Here is an 18,500-nt window from a genome sequence, read left to right on the forward strand (position 1 = left end):
TGTGAAATATATACATAAATAAGTCACAGGATGTATAAAAATTTAACATCTGCTACATAGAGGCACTTTTGTTTGTTTTGCAAATGACATCAATGGAACACAGCAATTTCCATAATTAATATTTCATTTGCAAAGAAGTAAAACCACTTGATCTGAAAAAATATTTCCAACTGAAGTCATACCAAAGGCAAAAAACTTTCCAAATGAATACAGACTGCTAACATTAAAAAGATAACACAGGCTGGCTCAGCGGCCAAGAATTATCAGAACTGGTTTTATAATACAAGAAATATCATCTTCTATTATTAGGGTGGTTTAACAATAATGTAAAGAATTTATTATTTTTTCTATTTGCTTTCAGGAAATTCCAGATTGATAAAGGTAATAAAATGGTGATGCTGAGGAGGTGGTTTTGGTTTGTTTTGTTGTTTGGGTTTTTTACTGTAAATTCCAGGTTATCTAAAAACTACAGAGTATTTACTGTATTTAAAGCAGCAATGCTGACCCTCAATCAGGCAGTGAGAACAGAGCAGCCTCTGTTCTGACCTGATGTCAAAACAAAACTGGGTTATAGCAGAAAAAAAGGGAGGGGGGGAGGAAAAATGAAAGAGCAACAACAGAATAAAGGGGTAAAACATATCTGTGTCTGTGACATCCCTGTGGGTGTATGTGCACAAACACACCTTACACACAGGTCAGGGCTCAGTGTGGCACCACCCAGGTGTGCTCAGGCCAGAACAGCCCCAGGAGCTGCAGGGCACCCAAGTGTGGGACAGGCACTGGGACAAGCAGAGCTGCCAAACCTGAGTCTGCTGGATTGCAGTTGGTGCTCTGGGCACAGGACAACAGCAGCTCTGGAATCAGGACAGGTGCTGCATTACCTTGATGTGCTGATTGCTGGAGTCCCTCAGGAGTGGGTTGGGGAGGCTGCTGCTGTGCTTCCTCCAGCTGTTGTAGATGCTGAGCACCACCTCACACAAGCCAGGAGGCCACTTCACCAGGAACTTCTGGCTGATGACTTTCAGGTATCTCATCATCAGCTCCAAGATCCCACCATTGTTCAGGTTATCCAGCAGGAATTCATGAACATCCTGCTTTTCTACAAAGCAGATAAACACAAAGGTCTACATCTAAGGTTGAGGCAGATCATAACTTGAAACAATTAAGTTTTAACAGTGTTTTGTGCCCTTCTATCACAGCAGTTCTCCCATGTGCATTCTCACATGTGCAGAATTCAGTTACTGCATTCCAATCTGTTTAAATGGAAATTCCACACAACTGGGCTCCTGCACACAGTGACTGAACAATTCCCCAAGACTTAAAAAATGAGTACCAACTGAGATACTTCTATACTATAAAATTATACTTTTTAAAAAGCATATACTTCCATATGTCAGGCATGACAGAAAAATACAGAAAATAAAGCACACAATACAGCAAAACCAACAAAGAATGAGCAGAGGATATAAGGCAATCCCTACCAGACTCCATAAATGTTGTAGAATCAAATGACATTCTGTGTGGTCCAACATGCTGAAAATTCTCCTCTTTGATCTCTGATTGCACCTCATAGTTATTGAAAGGGTCCTCCTCCTCCTCAGGGTCTAATTTCCTTAATCTGTGTGAAAGGGGGGCAAGAACCACAATATCAACAAAGTCCTTGTTTTTTCATTACTAGATGAAATCTAAATATGAAACACTGTGCAAACGTTAACAGTGAGAATACATTACTGAAACAAATTCAGAGATTTGCATCCGGTTCCTTTCATCCAAATCAAGATTACTTTATCTTATCCATTTTGATATGTGCATTGTCCACTAATTCACTTTAACAGCAGCAAAAGCTTTTTTATTTTTCAATTTTTATTCAGCAATTTTTACTAAAAGCAGTATTATTACATCTATCAGAAGATAATGCACTGCATCTGCTGCAAATAAACCCCATGAGACTGGTAGTTTTAAGGTTGGGGGGTATCAATTAAGCAAAATTCCCAACAGTTTCATCTCTGTGATCATCTCATAATGAAAGTTGTTGCTGTACCTGGAAGGAAGGAACTTCACCAACAGCTCTTGAAAGTCAACCTTCTCCTCTTTCTTACACTTGGTGTTCCGAACTCTGGCAGATCTCCTTTTGGCTGTTTCTCCACTGTCTTCTGTAATTCTTCTTCTCTTCACTCCTTTCTTAGATTTATCACCTGCAGATATGTCACCTAAAAACATAATGAAAAAAACCTCAAAACCTGTCAGGTTAAATTGACAAATCAAAAGTGACTAATCTTTTTTATTTTTAAAAACATAATTACACAGCAACACTTGAGATTCATTGGTTTCCTTCTGAAGACAGTGCCAAAAAAATCTTGTACAGATTTCAAATAAATATAGCTGACAGCTTGGTCTTCTCAGCTTCTTAAAGTGACACATGAGCAGAAAAATGTGGTTTTTGTCGGTTATCTTTTTGTAAAGCAGCTCATTCATTCTAAGGAGCTCCCAGCATGAAAAGTTTGATATGCATCACTGCTGGAATGAAGTCACAATTTTTCTCATCCAAAAGAATGAAAACTGAAGTGAGGGGAAACAGCACAAAACCAGAAAAGGTCAGGTACTCCTTCACTCTCTCCATCAGGTGTTACACATATGCTGAAAAGCTTCTGACTCCACCAATGTGCAGGTGAAAGACAGCATGTCCCAAAGAATTCTGAAGTGTTTTTTACACCCAGGTAGGTAGGAAAGGTATCTTGAATCTTAGATTGATGTACCTTGCTCACCTACAGCAGCTCCTGGCTCCAGTGAACTCTGGCTGTGACTTGGGAAGTTGGGTGTGGTTGGAGTGTAAGGTAACACAGGATCTGGCACTGCCACCACTGCACTGGTGCTGACAGGAGTTGGCTGAATAACACTGACAGGAGCAGAGGTGGGAGAAAGCATCAAATGCTGAACTGGGTCTCTGTACTCTGAGAGATCAATTCTCTTGCCCAGACTGGGGCGAGGAGGATCACACGTTGTGAGGTGCTGGTACATGGCAAGCAAGGCTTCTCCCAAACACTTCCACCTGCAAGGGAAACACAACAGCATCACAATGTCTCCAGTTCTTGTCACACTATTTTCTAGATTAAGTTTACAAACCTAACAGCATTCAACATTGGTTTTTCTCTAACAGCTTAGAGATAGCAGGAGCAGCCTCTCAGTGGGACAGCAATACACACCTGAGTGTCAAAAACCTGTCCCATCACTCAAAAAATATCTCTAAAAACACAGGGTTCATGCAGTACCTGCTGAGGAAATCACTCTATACCAAAAGCTAAAAAAAAGTAGTGTCAAAGAAAATTTTCAGGTTCTGCATTCAGTCAGCAGCACTAAAAGAACTCATCCCTATTCACAAGGAGAAACAATTTCTCTGCAATACAAACTACATGCAGAGTCCATTAATATTCCAGAAAAACGTGTGCAATACAAAAACCAAACCCCAATCCTTTATGCCTTAATAAAGACATACATAACAACTTACTAGTATCTTTATATCTTCCTGCAAATAAAGAATTGCAAATTTTTTTGGGGTTTTCATTATTCCAGTAGTAAAAACAATTTTTAAAAACTAAAGTTGCTTTGAAATTCATATACAAACTACCCATATATGAAAAATCCAGTAATATGTTAGAAAAGCATGTGCAATACAAAAACCAAACCCCAATCCTTTATGCCTTAATAAAGACATACATAACAACTTACTAGTATCTTCATATCTTCCTGCAAATAAAGAATTGCAAATTTTTTCTGGGTTTTCATTACTCCAGTAGTAAAAATGATTTTTAAAAACTAAAGTTGCTTTGAAATTCATATACAAACTAGCCATATATGAAAAATCCAGTAATATGTTAGAAAAGCTGCCAAATCATTCTCAGACACCAGATTTGTTTATTACATCACTGGTCTAAAATCAAAAGTTGAAAACTAATAGCTGTGGGGCTGATGCTAAAACCATAAGCACACCAAACCAACCTATAACCGAGTAAGAAAACGCTGAGGGAGTTGGTTTGTTTTTACAAGGAAAAAAAAGGTGTTTTGAAGAAATCTGAAGCACAACACAGTTATCAGGATATGTGCTTCAGAGGATCTTTTTGAAAAGAGAAAATGTGAAGACGTACGTGAGAAAGGGAATTGGCTGCACCAGCCTGAGGTCGGGCTCCCTGTCCCGCACCAGCAGCGCCTGTCTCTTCTTACGGAGCTCCAGCGCCTCATTTATGATCCTCCCTGCTTCAGCTGCACTCACATTCACATTATGGATTGACATGTCACTAAGAAATAACAAAAAATGGAGATAAGTGAAAGTTTTTGTTTGCTGGGTTCTTCTATTAAAGCCTAGAGGGGATTCATTTAATGCCATGATATAAAGTAACAAAAGCAGCATTAAAAGAAGCATTCACACAACATCATGTTAGCAACTTTATGGCACACTTATAGATGTGACAACCATCAGAAATCTTTGTTCTGAATGATCAGTTAACTTAGACACATCCTGTAAATTTTATGGGCCTCTATTTTCCCACTTTCCTCCTACCCACTCCTCCTATAAAATCCATACAGAAAGAAAAGAAGAGTTTTTGGTGAGGTTTTCTTGGAGAGTGAGAGTTGTTTTGCTTATTGGTTTGTTTTAATTAGGAAAACTAAAGTGAATGCTGCAGGGATCAGGAACTAATTAGTAAAACAAAGGCAGATGATTACAAGAGATCTAGCAATGAAAATAAATGAGCAGCAACAAATGGATTATTTTCACCTTTCTACCTTGCTCCAAAAGGAATTCCTGAAGAACATTCTGTCAGCAGCACCAACAAGTTGTTATTCAGAAGGAAGATCAGCAAGGTAAAAGCACAAGATCTGAGCAACCCCAAACCCAAAATTTACACCCCAAAGGCAGTATATACTCTAATAAGACAAAACTCACCATTTGAGGAACATCCTTAGGGAATCTTTCTGGAGGCAAGGCTGCTCCTCAAAGATCTTCTCCTTCAGAACCAATCCTTTGCTATACAGACAATCTTTTTCCAGAGCTTTGCAGATAAAGTACAAACATGCTGACAGAGAAATAAAAATGGAATGGTCAATGGCTGCTTTGGTTCATTCAAAGCTCCCATTTCTGGGCCTCACATACACCACTGAATTCCACCCAAATGTGACATTTACATTAATTAGTCCAATTGCTTTGTAAGGTGTTAAACAATTACATGCATACAGTTAAAATAGCCTATTGTGTCTTCCTAGGTGCTGTATCCAGAAAAAAATGTAATTAATTTTGTTTAAACAATGTTTGCAGTACATCTTTCACTTACTTTCAAGCCTGTTCTGGCACAGAAGAAATTAGAGCCATAAAACAACAACACAATTATTCACCATTTTTATGTTATCAAATGTCTTCACTGCAGATTCCATTAGTGAAGCAAGCAGTGTAGCCACTGCTGTAACTACAATTAATCCTTCCAGGCTATGAATGAGACTGCAGATTTATTCCCAAACCCTAGAGCTGTGCAGCAGGAAATTACTAGAAAGCCAAAACCAACATAGGTGGAAAGGCAGAGGAACAGTGTATAGGGAACTTCCTGCAGAGGCTCTGATCTGTGAGACCACAGACATTTATTTTTAGGGCAACCAAAAATAAATAATAAAACTTCTCTAAACTATCATGCTTTATAATTCAGTAAAATCTTTATCATGGAGTAGCAGTCTCTATCAAACCCTGCTGCATTGCTTAAGCAAGACACACTTCAACCTATAGATTTCATTGTAACAATTTTTTCTGGTATGCAAAATCACATACTGAGATGCTTTTCATGCACTGTACTCACTTGTGTAGTCACTGAGTGTATACAGAATGGTGATAAGGTTATCCAAACAAGGCCAGTGGTCAGGATTGCACCTGAGCCCTTCCTCAAAAGCGTGCCGAGCCAAGGGCAGGCGGATCAGCTTTATCGCCACACGGCCGATTTTGTACCAGAGATTCACATCAGTGGAGTCCAGCATTACAGCCTGGAAACACAACAAACAGAATCATCCACATTTCAGACATGCAAACCCACCTTGCTGCAGGACTGGCAGAGCTTTAGTTCGCAGCAGGACCACAACTGCTTTGGTGGACCAATTTTATCCCATTGAGCATCAGAAAAACCACAGTATTCAACTGTACACTGACGTGATGCATGCTGGATGTGTCTGTCTGTATTTTATAAAGTTTTTACAAATATTTAGCCTCCAGTGTCTAATTTCAGCTGCACTGTACCTCCAGATAGAACTCCATGGCTGTCTCTAAGTCATCCCGCTGTGCTGCCAGTTGTGCCAGGTTTTTATAGGTGGAATATTTTAACATCAAACCCGGGTGTTTCAGCCCTTCTTTCTCATCACCAGAAAGAACTGCCTAGTGAAATGAAAAAATAAATGCAATGTGGGCATTAGGAATCAGACAAGTAACAAGTACTGACATTTCTAGTTAGCCAGTTAGAAGTGAAGTAAGACAAATTCAGCAAACAGTTTCCAGAGTGTCATTGTCCCAAGGTCACTGACCTCTCTCAGAAGACGAATCTCAAGTAGCTCATGATAAGCTTTAGCAGACTCCTCAAATCTGTCATGTTTCTGAAGGTCCAGAGCTTTGTGGTACAAAGCAAAAGCTTCTGCTTCCTGTGATTGAAATAATTAGAATGTATTTATTAAGAAAACTTTATTAAATATATTTATTATGTATTTCAGTGGTTTCACACTTTCAATACTTTCTGCTATACAGCAGAACATTTGTGTTACTGTCCTAAAATAATTCGAGTGAAGTTTTAGTTACTCTATCAAGACATAGAGTAACTAAACTTTTATAAGAACAAAATATCATGGTTGAACAAATCCCTACAACTAGAGGACAAAACTCCCATCAAGACAAAACTTCATTAAGATAACTGTGGAATGACTCACCTGAGCTTCCTTGGTCTGTGTTTTATGGCTTTTGAAGGTACCTTCATAGTCATCCTCCACCGTGGAGCTCGCGTTCAGCGCTGCAATGCGGATCTGGAACGGCAATTGAGACATCACAAGAAATGTGAGAAATGTGGCACCTACAGATGTCCCAGTGTCCTTTGAAAACTGGATTTTTCTCTTTTTATTAATTAACTGGCACACAAACAATACTGAGAGATCTCTACACAAAGTTACAAGAGCTGTCATTAATTTAATCATCCCTAATTGCAAATAAATAAATATCCAAATCATTTCCCATCCAAAATCAGCTGAAAAACCAAATTTCAAGTGTCTTGCAAGCAAGAGCTTTCCTAAATACCCATATTCATTACAGTGATTTTTTTTCCAAATTCTTAAATTTACCAATAACTACAATCACTCCAAAAACAAAGTTCTCATTATGGCAATTTATTCTTAGTCCCAGGGAAAGAGGAAAATTCTCAATTTTATTTCTACCAAAACACCTCAAAAAACCCTTACCATGTTCACAACTATTCACAATGTCTGTCTCCAAGAATAGAAGGAAGAGTCTGTCACAAAGAGGCCTGGAAAGCAAACAGGATTAGAATATTTATTCTGTTCACAGAAAAAACATTCAGAAATAAAAGACAATACTTTACAGGAATACTTTAATAACCAATTAACCACCACCCCATGCTAAGAGATAGCCCAACAACTGAGGAACAATGATTCCACTGAGGAATAATTTTCATTACTGCCACCCCTGCTAGAACAGCACCAGTGTTTGTCCCACAGCTGTTCTGAGTATCCTGACCACCCTCTACAGACCAGCCCCAATGCAAAAACAAGTTCTAGCTACTGCAGACACACTTACGTCTACTAGATGGGTGCAAACAAAAGAAATGGAACTTTTTCTAACTAGCATTTCTTCATTCTGAAAAAGGACACTCATATTTCCAGTCTTTTTTACCACTGATAAAAAGTGTGAAAAGGTAAATACACTTTTATAACCTGTAAGTAATTTTTCTTCATAAGTAAGCCCATAATTTATATTCAATTAACTGCCTGAAACATCATTTTAGTAAAGGCAAAAAATATGAAAGAGCTCTGTGCTGCTTTATAGAAAACCTTCACTGCTACAAGATAAAACATTCCCATCAACTCAAACAAGAAGATGACATATGCAAGACAGGCTAAAAACAGTCTTTAATATGCATTAATAGAAGAGTAAATCCAGAATTAACCACAGCAGGAAGCAGTGGGAGTTTTGAACTCTAAGCTGAATTAATTCATACATCATCATGATGAGTTCTGCATGTAGAGAAAATAAAGCCTGACAGGAATTTCACTCATTCAGCAATGAGCATTTGCTGGCTCGTGCACCACTGGCTCTCCCTGCCTGTGGTTAAATCAAACCAACAACTGCACAGCAATAAAGCATTTTTCTCTTTAAAGTCACCAGATAAACATTAATAAAACTTCAAATCTTCTTCAGGACAAACTCCTTGTCTATTTTCACATTAAGAAAATACATGCAGAGATATTAATGGTTACTTTCAGATAGACTGAATGTTACACATTTGGACAGGGTGTAGATGCTTGTGACATTTAAGTAAGTCAGTCTGTGTGATCCCAAATCAATGACATATTTAAGTTGTAAATCCACTTACAAAAATGCCTGTATTCAGTAATATGCCCAAGTCTTTTGCTGAATCCAAATAATCTTGCTCAAGGTGGCAGAGGAAGGCAACAGCAGGAACTACAGTCAAGGCTTTACATCCAAGGCTGGACTCTTGGGGAAACTGCAGCTGCAGAAAACGTGGGAAAACAATTTCAGTTCCACTTATTATTTATACTGGAAGCTTGTAACAGGCAGGAACTTAGTGACAACCACACTCCAGCCTGGTGTTCACAGGCTGAAAGCACAGAACCAAACAGGACTGAGGTGCTGCTGGCAAACAGGGGCAGGTGTTACCCCACAGCTTTGGCAGGGTGTTATTTCATTCTGGTTTAAACCAGGCACTGCACATGGCTGCACAACGGAGGGAGGGAGCTACAGCAGTGCCACAGCACTTCTGAACTGAGTGTGTCACTATTAGCACTCCAGAGGAACACAGCTACACGAGACAAGCAGGCAAAAAATAACTCCTCTCTCATATTAAGTACAAACCAGTTTGAATTTTAACAGATACAAGAGTGTCTCAGCTATAAATCTGTGGCTACAACAGGTGTGCACATCCTCAAAGGCAATAGGACTTTTGCCTTCAAAACCTTCCCTCCTTTAACCTTAGCAGTTTAAAATTTAAGTAAATATTTCCAATGTCAGCTCTTGCTCCCAGAACTTGTGTTCGCAACTTCTAAGTAAGAAACAAAGGGAGTGACTTGGGCTTTCCCAGCTTTTGTTGCTCCTGCTACACTGGGGATCCATACACTGCACATACACGTTTAAATAACACTTGACTTTTGTTCTGGGTTTCTTTTTTTAACATTGCAAAGCTCCGCCTCGCTTCAGCACAGCCGTTCTGACGGAACACGATCACTTTCCGCACGGAGCCCAGGGACGCTGCTCTCGCCGGAGGGCGGCACACGGGGCCGGGAGCCCCCGTTCGCCTCCGCTCGCGGCCCCGCGGAGGGACGGGCACGGCCGAGGCCGCCCAGGCCGGGCTCTCGCCACCCTCACGGGGCAGGGCCCGAACGCCGCTGCCCCTGCGCGGGGCCGGGCGGACGGGACACTCACCTCGCGGGGCGGCCCCTGGCATGCCGGCGCTGCTCCCGGGGGGTTCCCGGGGCGCTCCCGCGGGTTCCCGGCGCGGCTCCCTCAGGCTCCCGCCGCTCCCCCGGGAGCCGCGCTCCGCCCGTTTCCACCGCAACCGCCTCCGGAGCCGCGGCGCCAACAACGCAGCGCCGCATTGGCCGGGCCGCCCTGCCGCAGCCAGCCAATGGCAGCGCCGCGCACTGCGGGGCGCTCGGCGCTGTCTGAGGGAGCCCCGGCGTCGGGGTCCCGGCTGGGGAGCGACGCCCCCGTGCCGTCCAGACCACATCCAGTCTTTCTTTAAACACTCCCAGGGACGGTGACTCCACCACCTCCCTGGGCAGTGTTAAAAATAGGTTAGGAACTGTTGTAGAATAGTTGATAGTTGTTAAGCGTGTACTATAGTTTGGTTATTGTAAAAAGGGTTAAAAGGGTAGTTATGAGAAATACGGTACTGAGCATACCGTATTACACCTAAGTGAAGTGCATCTCCCCCAAGCGAAACGAGCCAGCCGGGACAGAGCTGTAATGGCCAATCAACCGCCTTAAACCTTCATGCAGATAAAGGATCCAAACAGAAAACAATCCAGAGGGACAAAAAACAGGATAAAAAGGGGCATCTGGCCCACTGAATTTGTGCCGTTCCCCTGGGACATCGGGGCCATCGCTGCTGAGCAGCCCCAACGCCGGCGCTGCTCCATCCTCGACGGGAGCGCTCCTGCTCGGCACGGGGTCCCTTGCTTTAGGCCTTTCTTTTATTATAATAAATACTGAAATCACTTCAGCACCGGGACTCTGGTCCCGTTTTTAACAGGCAACACGGTCTAATGTCTGAATTAGTTTTTCTGTGGAGAAATTGCTCCCAATATCCAATCTAAACCTCCCCTGGCACAGCTTAAGGCTCATTTCATCAACACCAAAAGTACCAGGACAGCAAAGTGCTGCTGGCCCTTACCTCCCCTGGGCAGCCTGGTGTCTGCCCCTGAAACACTGGGGCCAGCTGTTTTCTTTCCTATGGAAAAGTGTCACCATTCCCTTTTAGGGATCCACCACCAAAATTTGGATACCACCTCCAAGGATTAATACATCCAAGGATTGATCCCACTAAAAAGCTGCCAGGACAGAAAGGTGTTCCTGTGCCCCTGGACAGTCTTGTCTGACCCATCAACACTGGGACCACGAGCATTCCTTGCCAAGGAAAGGTACTGTCACTGTCTTTCAGCAGCCCAACTCCAAAATGTGGAGCTGATCTTCCAAACTGAATCTGTCTGGGGATTTCTCACAGAAAGATGGTGTGAGGGCAGAAAGCAGATCCTTGCCTTTTCAGCCCTCCAACACCTGCACAAACAATGCTGGGCAGAGATGCTTTCCTTCACAAAGTAAAGCCCTGTCACCCTCTTTTTGCAGCCCATCTGCAAAATTTGGATTCCAGCTTCAGAAATTCAGACTGCTCCTACTCAGCAGGTGCCAGGAAGATCAGATGTTATTCTGCCCCAGGAGCTTCAAATGCAGCTGGTGTGGGGTGTGTGGGCAAAACCCTGAATGTGTGTGGATGCCTTGCCCAGGGGGCTGAAAATCAGCCCAAGGCCACTGAGTTTCCCTAAAGCCATGGAGCCAGCTGGAGATGGGAACACACTTGGTGCCCCTGGGGTCTGGGGGAAGTGGAGCCCAGCAGCACTGAGACAGCTCTGTGTGGAAATGACTTTATAAATAAGGTGTAAGGTGGTCAGATGTCACAGACATCTTTTATGAAAAATCCTTTCCTTAGGATTTTTCCTCCTGAGAAGCTGAGAGGCCTCAGGAACAAAATGTAAACAATGATTATCTGCTGCTGTGGAATGCAACAGGTGCATCTGTGATTGGGCTCATGTTGTTGTTTCTAATTAATGGCCAATCACAGTGAGCTGGCTCAGGCAGAGAGTCTGAGCCACAAACCTTTGTTATCATTCTTCTTTCTTTTTCTATTCTTAGCTAGCCTTCTGATGAAATCCTTTCTTCTATTCTTTTAGTATAGTTTTAATATAATATATATCATAAAATAATAAATCAAGCCTTCTGAAACATGGAGTCAGATCCTCGTCTCTTCCCTCAGACCCCTGTGAGCACGGTCACAGTCAGACAGCAGTGTCAGAGATAGAGATGTGCCATCCTCAGCCCCACAGAGACCCCAGCACAGCCCAGACAGGCTGGCAAGGCCCCAGCTGTGGGGCAGAACCTCACCTTTCAATACTCCTGCTGCTCCAACACATCACACTCACTGATGAAGGTGAGCTGGTGCTCAAGCACTGCACTGAATCACCCCTGAGCACCATGAGGAACAGCCCTCCTCACCTCAAATGGAGCAGTTGTGTTAATGCCCTGCTTTCCACCATGGCACACCAAGCTGCTGTGAGCAGCAGCATCACTGCTGTGTCTGCAGAGTAACTCACAAAGCTCTCACAGCCCTGCAGCACCTTCCTGTCAGTGGTGCCCTGCATCATCCCCAGGGCCTCACTGCTCCTCTCCAGTGTAAACACACAGACAGATTGTCCAAAGTCCAAAGGTTTGGGGCTAGGAAATGGTTACTCAGTGCTCAAAATCAGGGCATTGCCTTTCAGTTTGAACATATTTGGGGAGCAGAAATATTTGTTAACCTTAGGAGGTTGAGCCTGGGAAGTTACAACAAAAAAGATTAACCATAGGTGGGAGCTGCTAACTCCAGATGTCAGGCAGGCTGCAGCCCATGGAACAGGGACCAGCTGCATGCAAGGGAAAGGGATTTTATGATGTCATTGCTGAGCCATAGATAAGGGTGGTGTATCTGATTTTCTCTAACCTGAGGACTGAAAAACATTTCCTGCTTTTCTGGTTGATGTGTTCATGCCCTGGGGGGGGGTTCCAGGGGCCTGCATAACCCCTTTGTAGGGGGGGTTATCCTTCTCAAGTCCCAAAATACTGTCAAATCTACTCCAACATTAGCTCAGTGAAGTAAAAAATAGGCCATTTCTTCAGAGCAACATGAACTTTCCTACATCTTCTTGCTCAACTCTGCAATCCTGGGGAAGCTGTTCCCAGGCACAAGCCCACACTGGGAGCAGCCAAGGGTGAGGAAAGCAGAGCCTGCAGAAGTCTCCAGGGTGGCCAACATGGCCCAAAACCAAGAGAGCTGGGGCCCAGGGCTGAGCAAGGTTTCTCTGAAGGAAACAAAGGCTTTGGCAAGGTGTTGAAATGAAGGGAGACGACCATCCGATTGATGAGCATCAACTCTGATTTATTGATCAACCAGGCACCTTTTTATAACAGCGTTCATTCACTTCATGCATATTGCAAAACCTGAGCTCCCAATAGGCTGTAGAGAAAACTTCAGCTCCTCCTTTTGTCTACAATACCTGAAGTTTGTTTATTGAAACCAAGATCAGTGTTCTCACCATGATGTGAAAAGTTCTCAAAACCTTTATATCTGTTCCCAGAATGGCCATCTGTTCCCAGAGCAGCCAAGGACAGGATATCTGCCTGTTTTTGAGAAAACAGTCTGAGAATCTTGTTGTTTATATAAAAGGTGGCTGAGAACCTTAATTATTTACAGAATCAAGCCTGGGAACTGCTGCTTTACAGCTGCCTTTTATTTTTCCCTTAGCTGAGCACCTTCATGGCCTCTTTCTTTAAGCCATGTTTGAACCAGGCTCTCCACAGCAAGGGGCTGTGGTTGTTATTTCAGGAGGCAGAAGCACCTCCAAGAAATGAACCATCTGCAGATCAGCATTAAAGGGAGAACATTTTCTGCATTTTGGAATATTCACCTCAACCTGGTGCAAAGCCAGGCTGTGCACCCCCTTCTCTGCAACCCTGTACTGCTGAGTCAGTTCTCAGGTCACCTACCTGGTTGTTGCCTGAGTTTCAACAACTTGAGACTGAAAAACCTCCTGAGAAAGTGGAGAGACTTGGGCAGGCACAATGTCAGTGTGCAAGCAGTGACACCTACAAACCCCCAGTGCTGTGAGCCAGCAAACTGACACTTATCAAAAGAAGCTTTGTGACAGTTTATTGACCAGACAAGGTGCAGCCCCCCAGCCTGATACACAAATTTGTGTTTGGTATTGTGTTCCCATCAGATTTGTCAGACATAGAAATTATTTATGGTGTACAGGGAACAAACAATTTTTAAATGGTAATTAGAAGATACCTCAGGCCATAAACAAATAAAACTCTATTTAAAATTATGAAGGAGCACAGAAGCCTCCTTCATTCTTGTGTTCTCTTGCACCCCCATGTCCCAGGGATGTGTCCTGAGCTCCCTGACCTCCCCCTGGCCAAATCACAAAGAGAAAAGGAACTGATAAATAATTTTATTAGCAGCAGAAGGCAGAGGCAACATTGTACACAAAAAGTACCCTGCTTTTGTTATAATGAAATGCCCTGTGTATTCTACTTACAAAGTGAGGGAGTATATGGGTCCTAAAAACCCAAAACACTTCTCTGCAGGGACACTGAGCCAGAAACATCAGCACAGATCACAGTGAGATGCTGTTATCATCCCAAAATTCCCCATAACAGCAAGGAAAAGGACTCTGGACAAGCAGTGAATAACAGGAATTAAAGCTGGCAGCTGGCAGTAGCAGAAACTTCAAAATATTTTCTGGTGGCACAGTGCAGGTCTTCAAAACTGACTCTTTCCTCCAGCCATTGCCATCAGCAGACAGACATTGAGCCCTGGAAACCTTGTGAACAAATAACACTTTGTAGGAGCAGTCACAGGAGGTGGCAAGGGCAGAGCACAGAGCACAAGATCTGATATGATTCTTCAATGCCTAAACTTCTCTCCCAATAATCACCCCTCTTTCCAGAAAGGGTTTTCAGGGGAGCCTGAAAAAACAATTTGATTTCCAGGTCATCTTCACTGGCCTGAGACTCTTCTGCTGCCACAGAGAAACAGAAAAAAGGATTTTTTCTGCCTTGCAAATGATGAGAAAAACTAGATAAACCTCAGAACCTCTCTGGTCCTGAGTAAAGCCAAATGTCCTAGAATTAAACTTTTTATTGCTACAAGTAGCTTTGTCTAGGCCTGAACTTGAGACAAAGACTTTGAACTATTTCAGTAAAAGCAGCTGATTGCCTCAGTCGTGAACTTTGTGTGTACAGGACGCAAATACAAAAGTGAATCGAGCTACACAGAGTGGATCACAAGAGGAAACAAGCAGACGGACAGACAGAGCTGATCATCTCTGGGTTGCCTTCATCCTGGCTTTGCTCCAGCAGCTGCTCCAAGGATCACAGGAATGTCATGACTGTCCTGTTCTTGCCAATCTGCCAGGCCTCCACAGGGTAAAAGCGGATGACAATCCTTTTGGGTAAAAAAGCAAAAATGTGGACAGGAAACATTATTTTACAATTAAACATTATTGCTGCTCGGTTTGCAACATAGTAGAAAATCTGCACTAGGGTCTGTCTTACAGTTCAGGTTGTTAATTTAACAGCAGGAAACATAAGCTGTGTATGGGTCAGGGTACAAACAGACTTCACCCACACAAACAAAAGCAATTTAAATGTGATACTTGTCCATTTTAGAAGGAGCCACATAGTGCATAATCTTGCCAGGGATTTATCCTGACAGCACCCCAGAGGCAGGGAAGTACTATTATCCCTCTCCTTTGGGGAGATGGGTAAGACAAGCAGAGATGTGTCGCTGAGGGACACGAGAAAACACAAGCACACTACTACTCAAGGTGAAGGGAAAAAAGGGAAGTTTTATTCTCTGACTCTAATATTTATAGCTTTACAAATGTGACAGTGGATTGGAAGGTGACATTGACACCTCTGCAATGTCACTGGTCAAACCAACAGTCTATCAACTCTCTCTTCCTCTATAAAGGAATGTAAAACAATGAGTTATTTACAGAAAGTGTGTGAGAAAATTCACTCCAGGAATGTCAACATCAGAAGGCTTAGAAAATCTTAAAAAACCAGGGTGACAGAGATGGACATGGCTGACCTTCAGGAACAGCCTTGTTCCAGCACTTGGCAGGTGACACCCTGGCAGGATGAAGCTTTACCAATTCCAGTGGGGTTTTGCACCAGTTTCACCAACTGTAACTACTGAACTTCAGAGAACAGTAGTGCCCAGACTGTTCAACAAGTGCACACCAGTCTAAGGTTTTATCTGGCTCCAAAACACGTCTGGGATTCAGCATCCATGAGCACTTAGTGTTTGTTAGAAATCTTGTCTTGGATCTGTATCACAACTTAGTCTCCTGGAGGACACGGGGACTGCCACTATCTCCACTGCTCTGAACATCTCCTTGGCACTTGTCTGTCGTGTTCCATGTCCCTGGACCCCACAGACCCGTGGGCCCGATGAGGACGCTCTCGCTGCCCTGAGTGCCTCGCCTGAGCCCCCGCCGGGCCGCACTCACCGCTCGGGGCCCAGGCCCAGCTGCGCCGTCAGGACATCGAAGAAGCGGGCGCTGTGCGCCTTGTTCTGCTCCGCCGTGCCCACCACGCCGATGGACGACACCGCCAGCTGGGCACAGGGCTCGGCCGAGCCCGACAGCACCATGGCCAGCCCGCTCCGCACCGTCACGTTCACCCGCTGCCGGGACAGACACGGTTAGTTAGTCACGGTTAGTTAGTCACGGTGAGTTAGTCACGGTGAGTTAGCCACCGTCAGCCCCGCCGGCCCCGCTCACCTCCGCCGGTTTGCCCAGGATCTCGGCGGCGGCGGCGCACAGGGTCTGCGCCAGCCCCGGCGGCAGCCGCTCGGCCGGCAGGCTGGTGTCCAGCTCCACGAACGGCATGGCGCTGCTCCTGCTCCTGCTGCTCCGGCTGCCCGCGGCCTGCACCGCCTCTGCCCCGGCCCGGCCCGTGTCCCGCCCCCGGAGCCGCCTCTGCCCCGGCCCGGCCCGTGTCCCGCCCCCGGAGCCGCCCCGGCAGCGGAGCCGAGCGGGGCGGGCTCAGCCCCGGCACCGCCCGCAGCGGTGCCCGCCCCGGGCCCGTCACTCCGCTCCAGCGGCTGCCGGGCCTGTGGGACTCACCGTGGGTGATTCTATGGCTGTGGGACTCACTCTCATTTGCGAGACCAAACGTAGCCCCATTTCTCCTCACAGAGAAAAGCAAGGCACAACTTCCCAAGAATATTTCTGTGATTCCCATTCTCTGAGCCTCAGAGAAAGTGTGAAAAGTGCATATTATATGGCTCTACGCAGATATTTACTATATGTATTTTGATGTGTTGATTAGTAGTGCTGTATTAACATTTTAATAATATGATAAATGTAGTCTTGTAATTAAAAGATAACTTTTGTAGTTAAAATAAGAATTGGATTTTTTAAAGAAAGGAATGAGGCACTTGCACCAGATAGCAGCCCCAGGACACCTAAATCTTTCAGAGAAAAAGAATTTAATGCTCTCTTATCAGAAGAAACGAACTTCTTCCTACCTCGAAGGCAGTTAGGATTGGAAGGAAGAAGTTGATGATGACCAGACAGAATCCTGTATTTGAATGGAATTTATGCATCATGGATGAGGTGTATGAATATGCAACGGGCTGTTGCTTTTAAGGGTTAATCCTTTGTTAATGTGGGTCCTTTTTAGGGCTCATACTGCCCAGAAAAGGTACCCGGACTGTCTGTAACTCTTTATCTCTATTGTCTCATATTGTCCTAACTCAATTTGTCCATATTATTATTACTCTATTGTATTACTATTTTTATAACCATTTTATTACTATTAAACTTTTAAAATTTTAAAAACAAGTGATTGGCATTTTTCACAGAAAGGAAAAACAATTCTTATCTCATTTGCTGAGCCTGTGTTTGTGCAAAAGTAGAATGCAATATGGAGATTGTTTACCCACAGTGATGGAGTTTTGTTTCCTTTGCCTATCAGGGCCAGCTGTGTGTGTGTCAGGACTGTTGGCTGACAGTCACAAGATTCTGTGCAGCAGAGTGCTTGGCAGATTCAATTTAGATATAATGTAATATAGTGTAATATAGAATAATATAAAGTAATAAATTAGCCTTCTGATAAGATGGAGTCAGATGCCTCCTTTCTCCCAGAGCATCAGGGTTGCCTTGCCCTACTATAACCAAAGCCATCACATCTCACTAATGGATGGGTAGAATGAGTTTTGTGACAGCCCTCACTGAGAGAGAAAAAACATTTCAGGTCACTACATGACACCTCTGTGCAGGGAGGGCTGAGAATGGTAATTTCTCTTAACAACCAACAAATTGAAATTAAAAAGCAAGCAGAGAGCTTTACTGCTTTATCTAACATGTATTAATTACAAGGACTTTGAGCAATCAGGACTTTGAACTCTCAAGTTGGTAAGTGACCTCGGCATGCTGGCTCACAGGGTCAGTCTAATCTGCAGATCACAGGTGTCCAAACTAGAGATCAGAAGCTGAGCTACTGTCCAGTGAGGCTCCATGAGCTCCTTTACAACAAAGGGTAATGAGCCAGCTCTACTAAAAGGTCATCATTTAAGGCACAAAACTGTTGGGAAAATTTGCCTTGTGTAATGTGACATCTTCGTTTTCTATGCTAATGAAAACTGATGAAATTGCTAATTTTTATTTTCTTTTTGCTTGGCCTTCACTGCTGCTAATGAAGACAATACTGGCACAAAGAGTTATGTGCAAAAAACAGCCTGGAAGAAGGCTGGGCAAAGATTTCTAGGACAGAGTTGTATCTAGAACTGAAACCTTGGTGAAAAACACCGTGAGAAAACAACAGGTTTTTTAGAACTTGCCAGCAAAAAATGTCACTAGCCAAGACATGGTAGCACTAGAGGGAAAAAAACCAAACAGTTATTTGATTAGTGAAG

The 18,500-nt window shown here is 43.7% G+C and overlaps 2 protein-coding genes across 4 annotated transcripts in view; both read right to left on the minus strand.

The window, feature by feature from the left end:
- The window catches only part of CABIN1 (calcineurin binding protein 1), a 126,148-nt gene extending 116,332 nt beyond the window's left edge, over positions 1-9,816 (minus strand). For 2 of the 3 annotated variants that reach the window (XM_064726538.1, XM_064726536.1), the window contains exons 1-13: positions 9,686-9,816; positions 8,619-8,756; positions 7,468-7,532; positions 6,946-7,038; positions 6,550-6,663; positions 6,269-6,403; positions 5,838-6,018; positions 4,940-5,069; positions 4,143-4,292; positions 2,757-3,049; positions 2,042-2,210; positions 1,482-1,618; positions 882-1,099 (exon numbers count right to left, since the gene is read on the minus strand). In XM_064726538.1, the coding sequence (XP_064582608.1) occupies positions 882-1,099; positions 1,482-1,618; positions 2,042-2,210; positions 2,757-3,049; positions 4,143-4,292; positions 4,940-5,069; positions 5,838-6,018; positions 6,269-6,403; positions 6,550-6,663; positions 6,946-7,038; positions 7,468-7,470 (1,623 nt within the window). In that variant the 5' untranslated portion in view covers positions 7,471-7,532; positions 8,619-8,756; positions 9,686-9,816. The remainder of the gene's footprint in view (positions 1-881; positions 1,100-1,481; positions 1,619-2,041; positions 2,211-2,756; positions 3,050-4,142; positions 4,293-4,939; positions 5,070-5,837; positions 6,019-6,268; positions 6,404-6,549; positions 6,664-6,945; positions 7,039-7,467; positions 7,533-8,618; positions 8,757-9,685) is intronic. The other variant, XM_064726537.1, reaches the window with a different exon arrangement.
- Positions 9,817-14,010: 4,194 nt separating this feature from the next.
- LOC135454606 (D-dopachrome decarboxylase-like) lies at positions 14,011-16,562 on the minus strand. The gene is made up of 3 exons (XM_064726892.1): positions 16,363-16,562; positions 16,090-16,265; positions 14,011-15,020 (listed from the first exon to the last, which is right to left on the minus strand). The coding sequence occupies exons 1-3, from the start codon at positions 16,468-16,470 to the stop codon at positions 14,948-14,950; spliced, it is 357 nt and encodes a 118-aa protein (XP_064582962.1). The 5' UTR covers positions 16,471-16,562; the 3' UTR covers positions 14,011-14,947.
- Positions 16,563-18,500: the final 1,938 nt, after the last annotated feature.

This window comes from Zonotrichia leucophrys, chromosome 15, assembly GCF_028769735.1.
Source record: "Zonotrichia leucophrys gambelii isolate GWCS_2022_RI chromosome 15, RI_Zleu_2.0, whole genome shotgun sequence".
Classification (NCBI taxonomy): domain Eukaryota; kingdom Metazoa; phylum Chordata; class Aves; order Passeriformes; family Passerellidae; genus Zonotrichia; species Zonotrichia leucophrys.

Excerpts from the sequence above, each read along its gene's own strand:
- LOC135454606 (XM_064726892.1), bottom strand. The coding sequence starts at position 16,470 with ATGCCGTTCGTGGAGCTGGACACCAGCCTGCCGGCCGAGCGGCTGCCG. Across the intron at positions 16,266-16,362 it reads TCCTGGGCAAACCGGCGGAG|CGGGTGAACGTGACGGTGCG; the intron begins GTGAGCGGGGCC and ends CTGTCCCGGCAG. Across the intron at positions 15,021-16,089 it reads CTGGGCCTGGGCCCCGAGCG|GATTGTCATCCGCTTTTACC; the intron begins GTGAGTGCGGCC and ends TTTACCCAAAAG.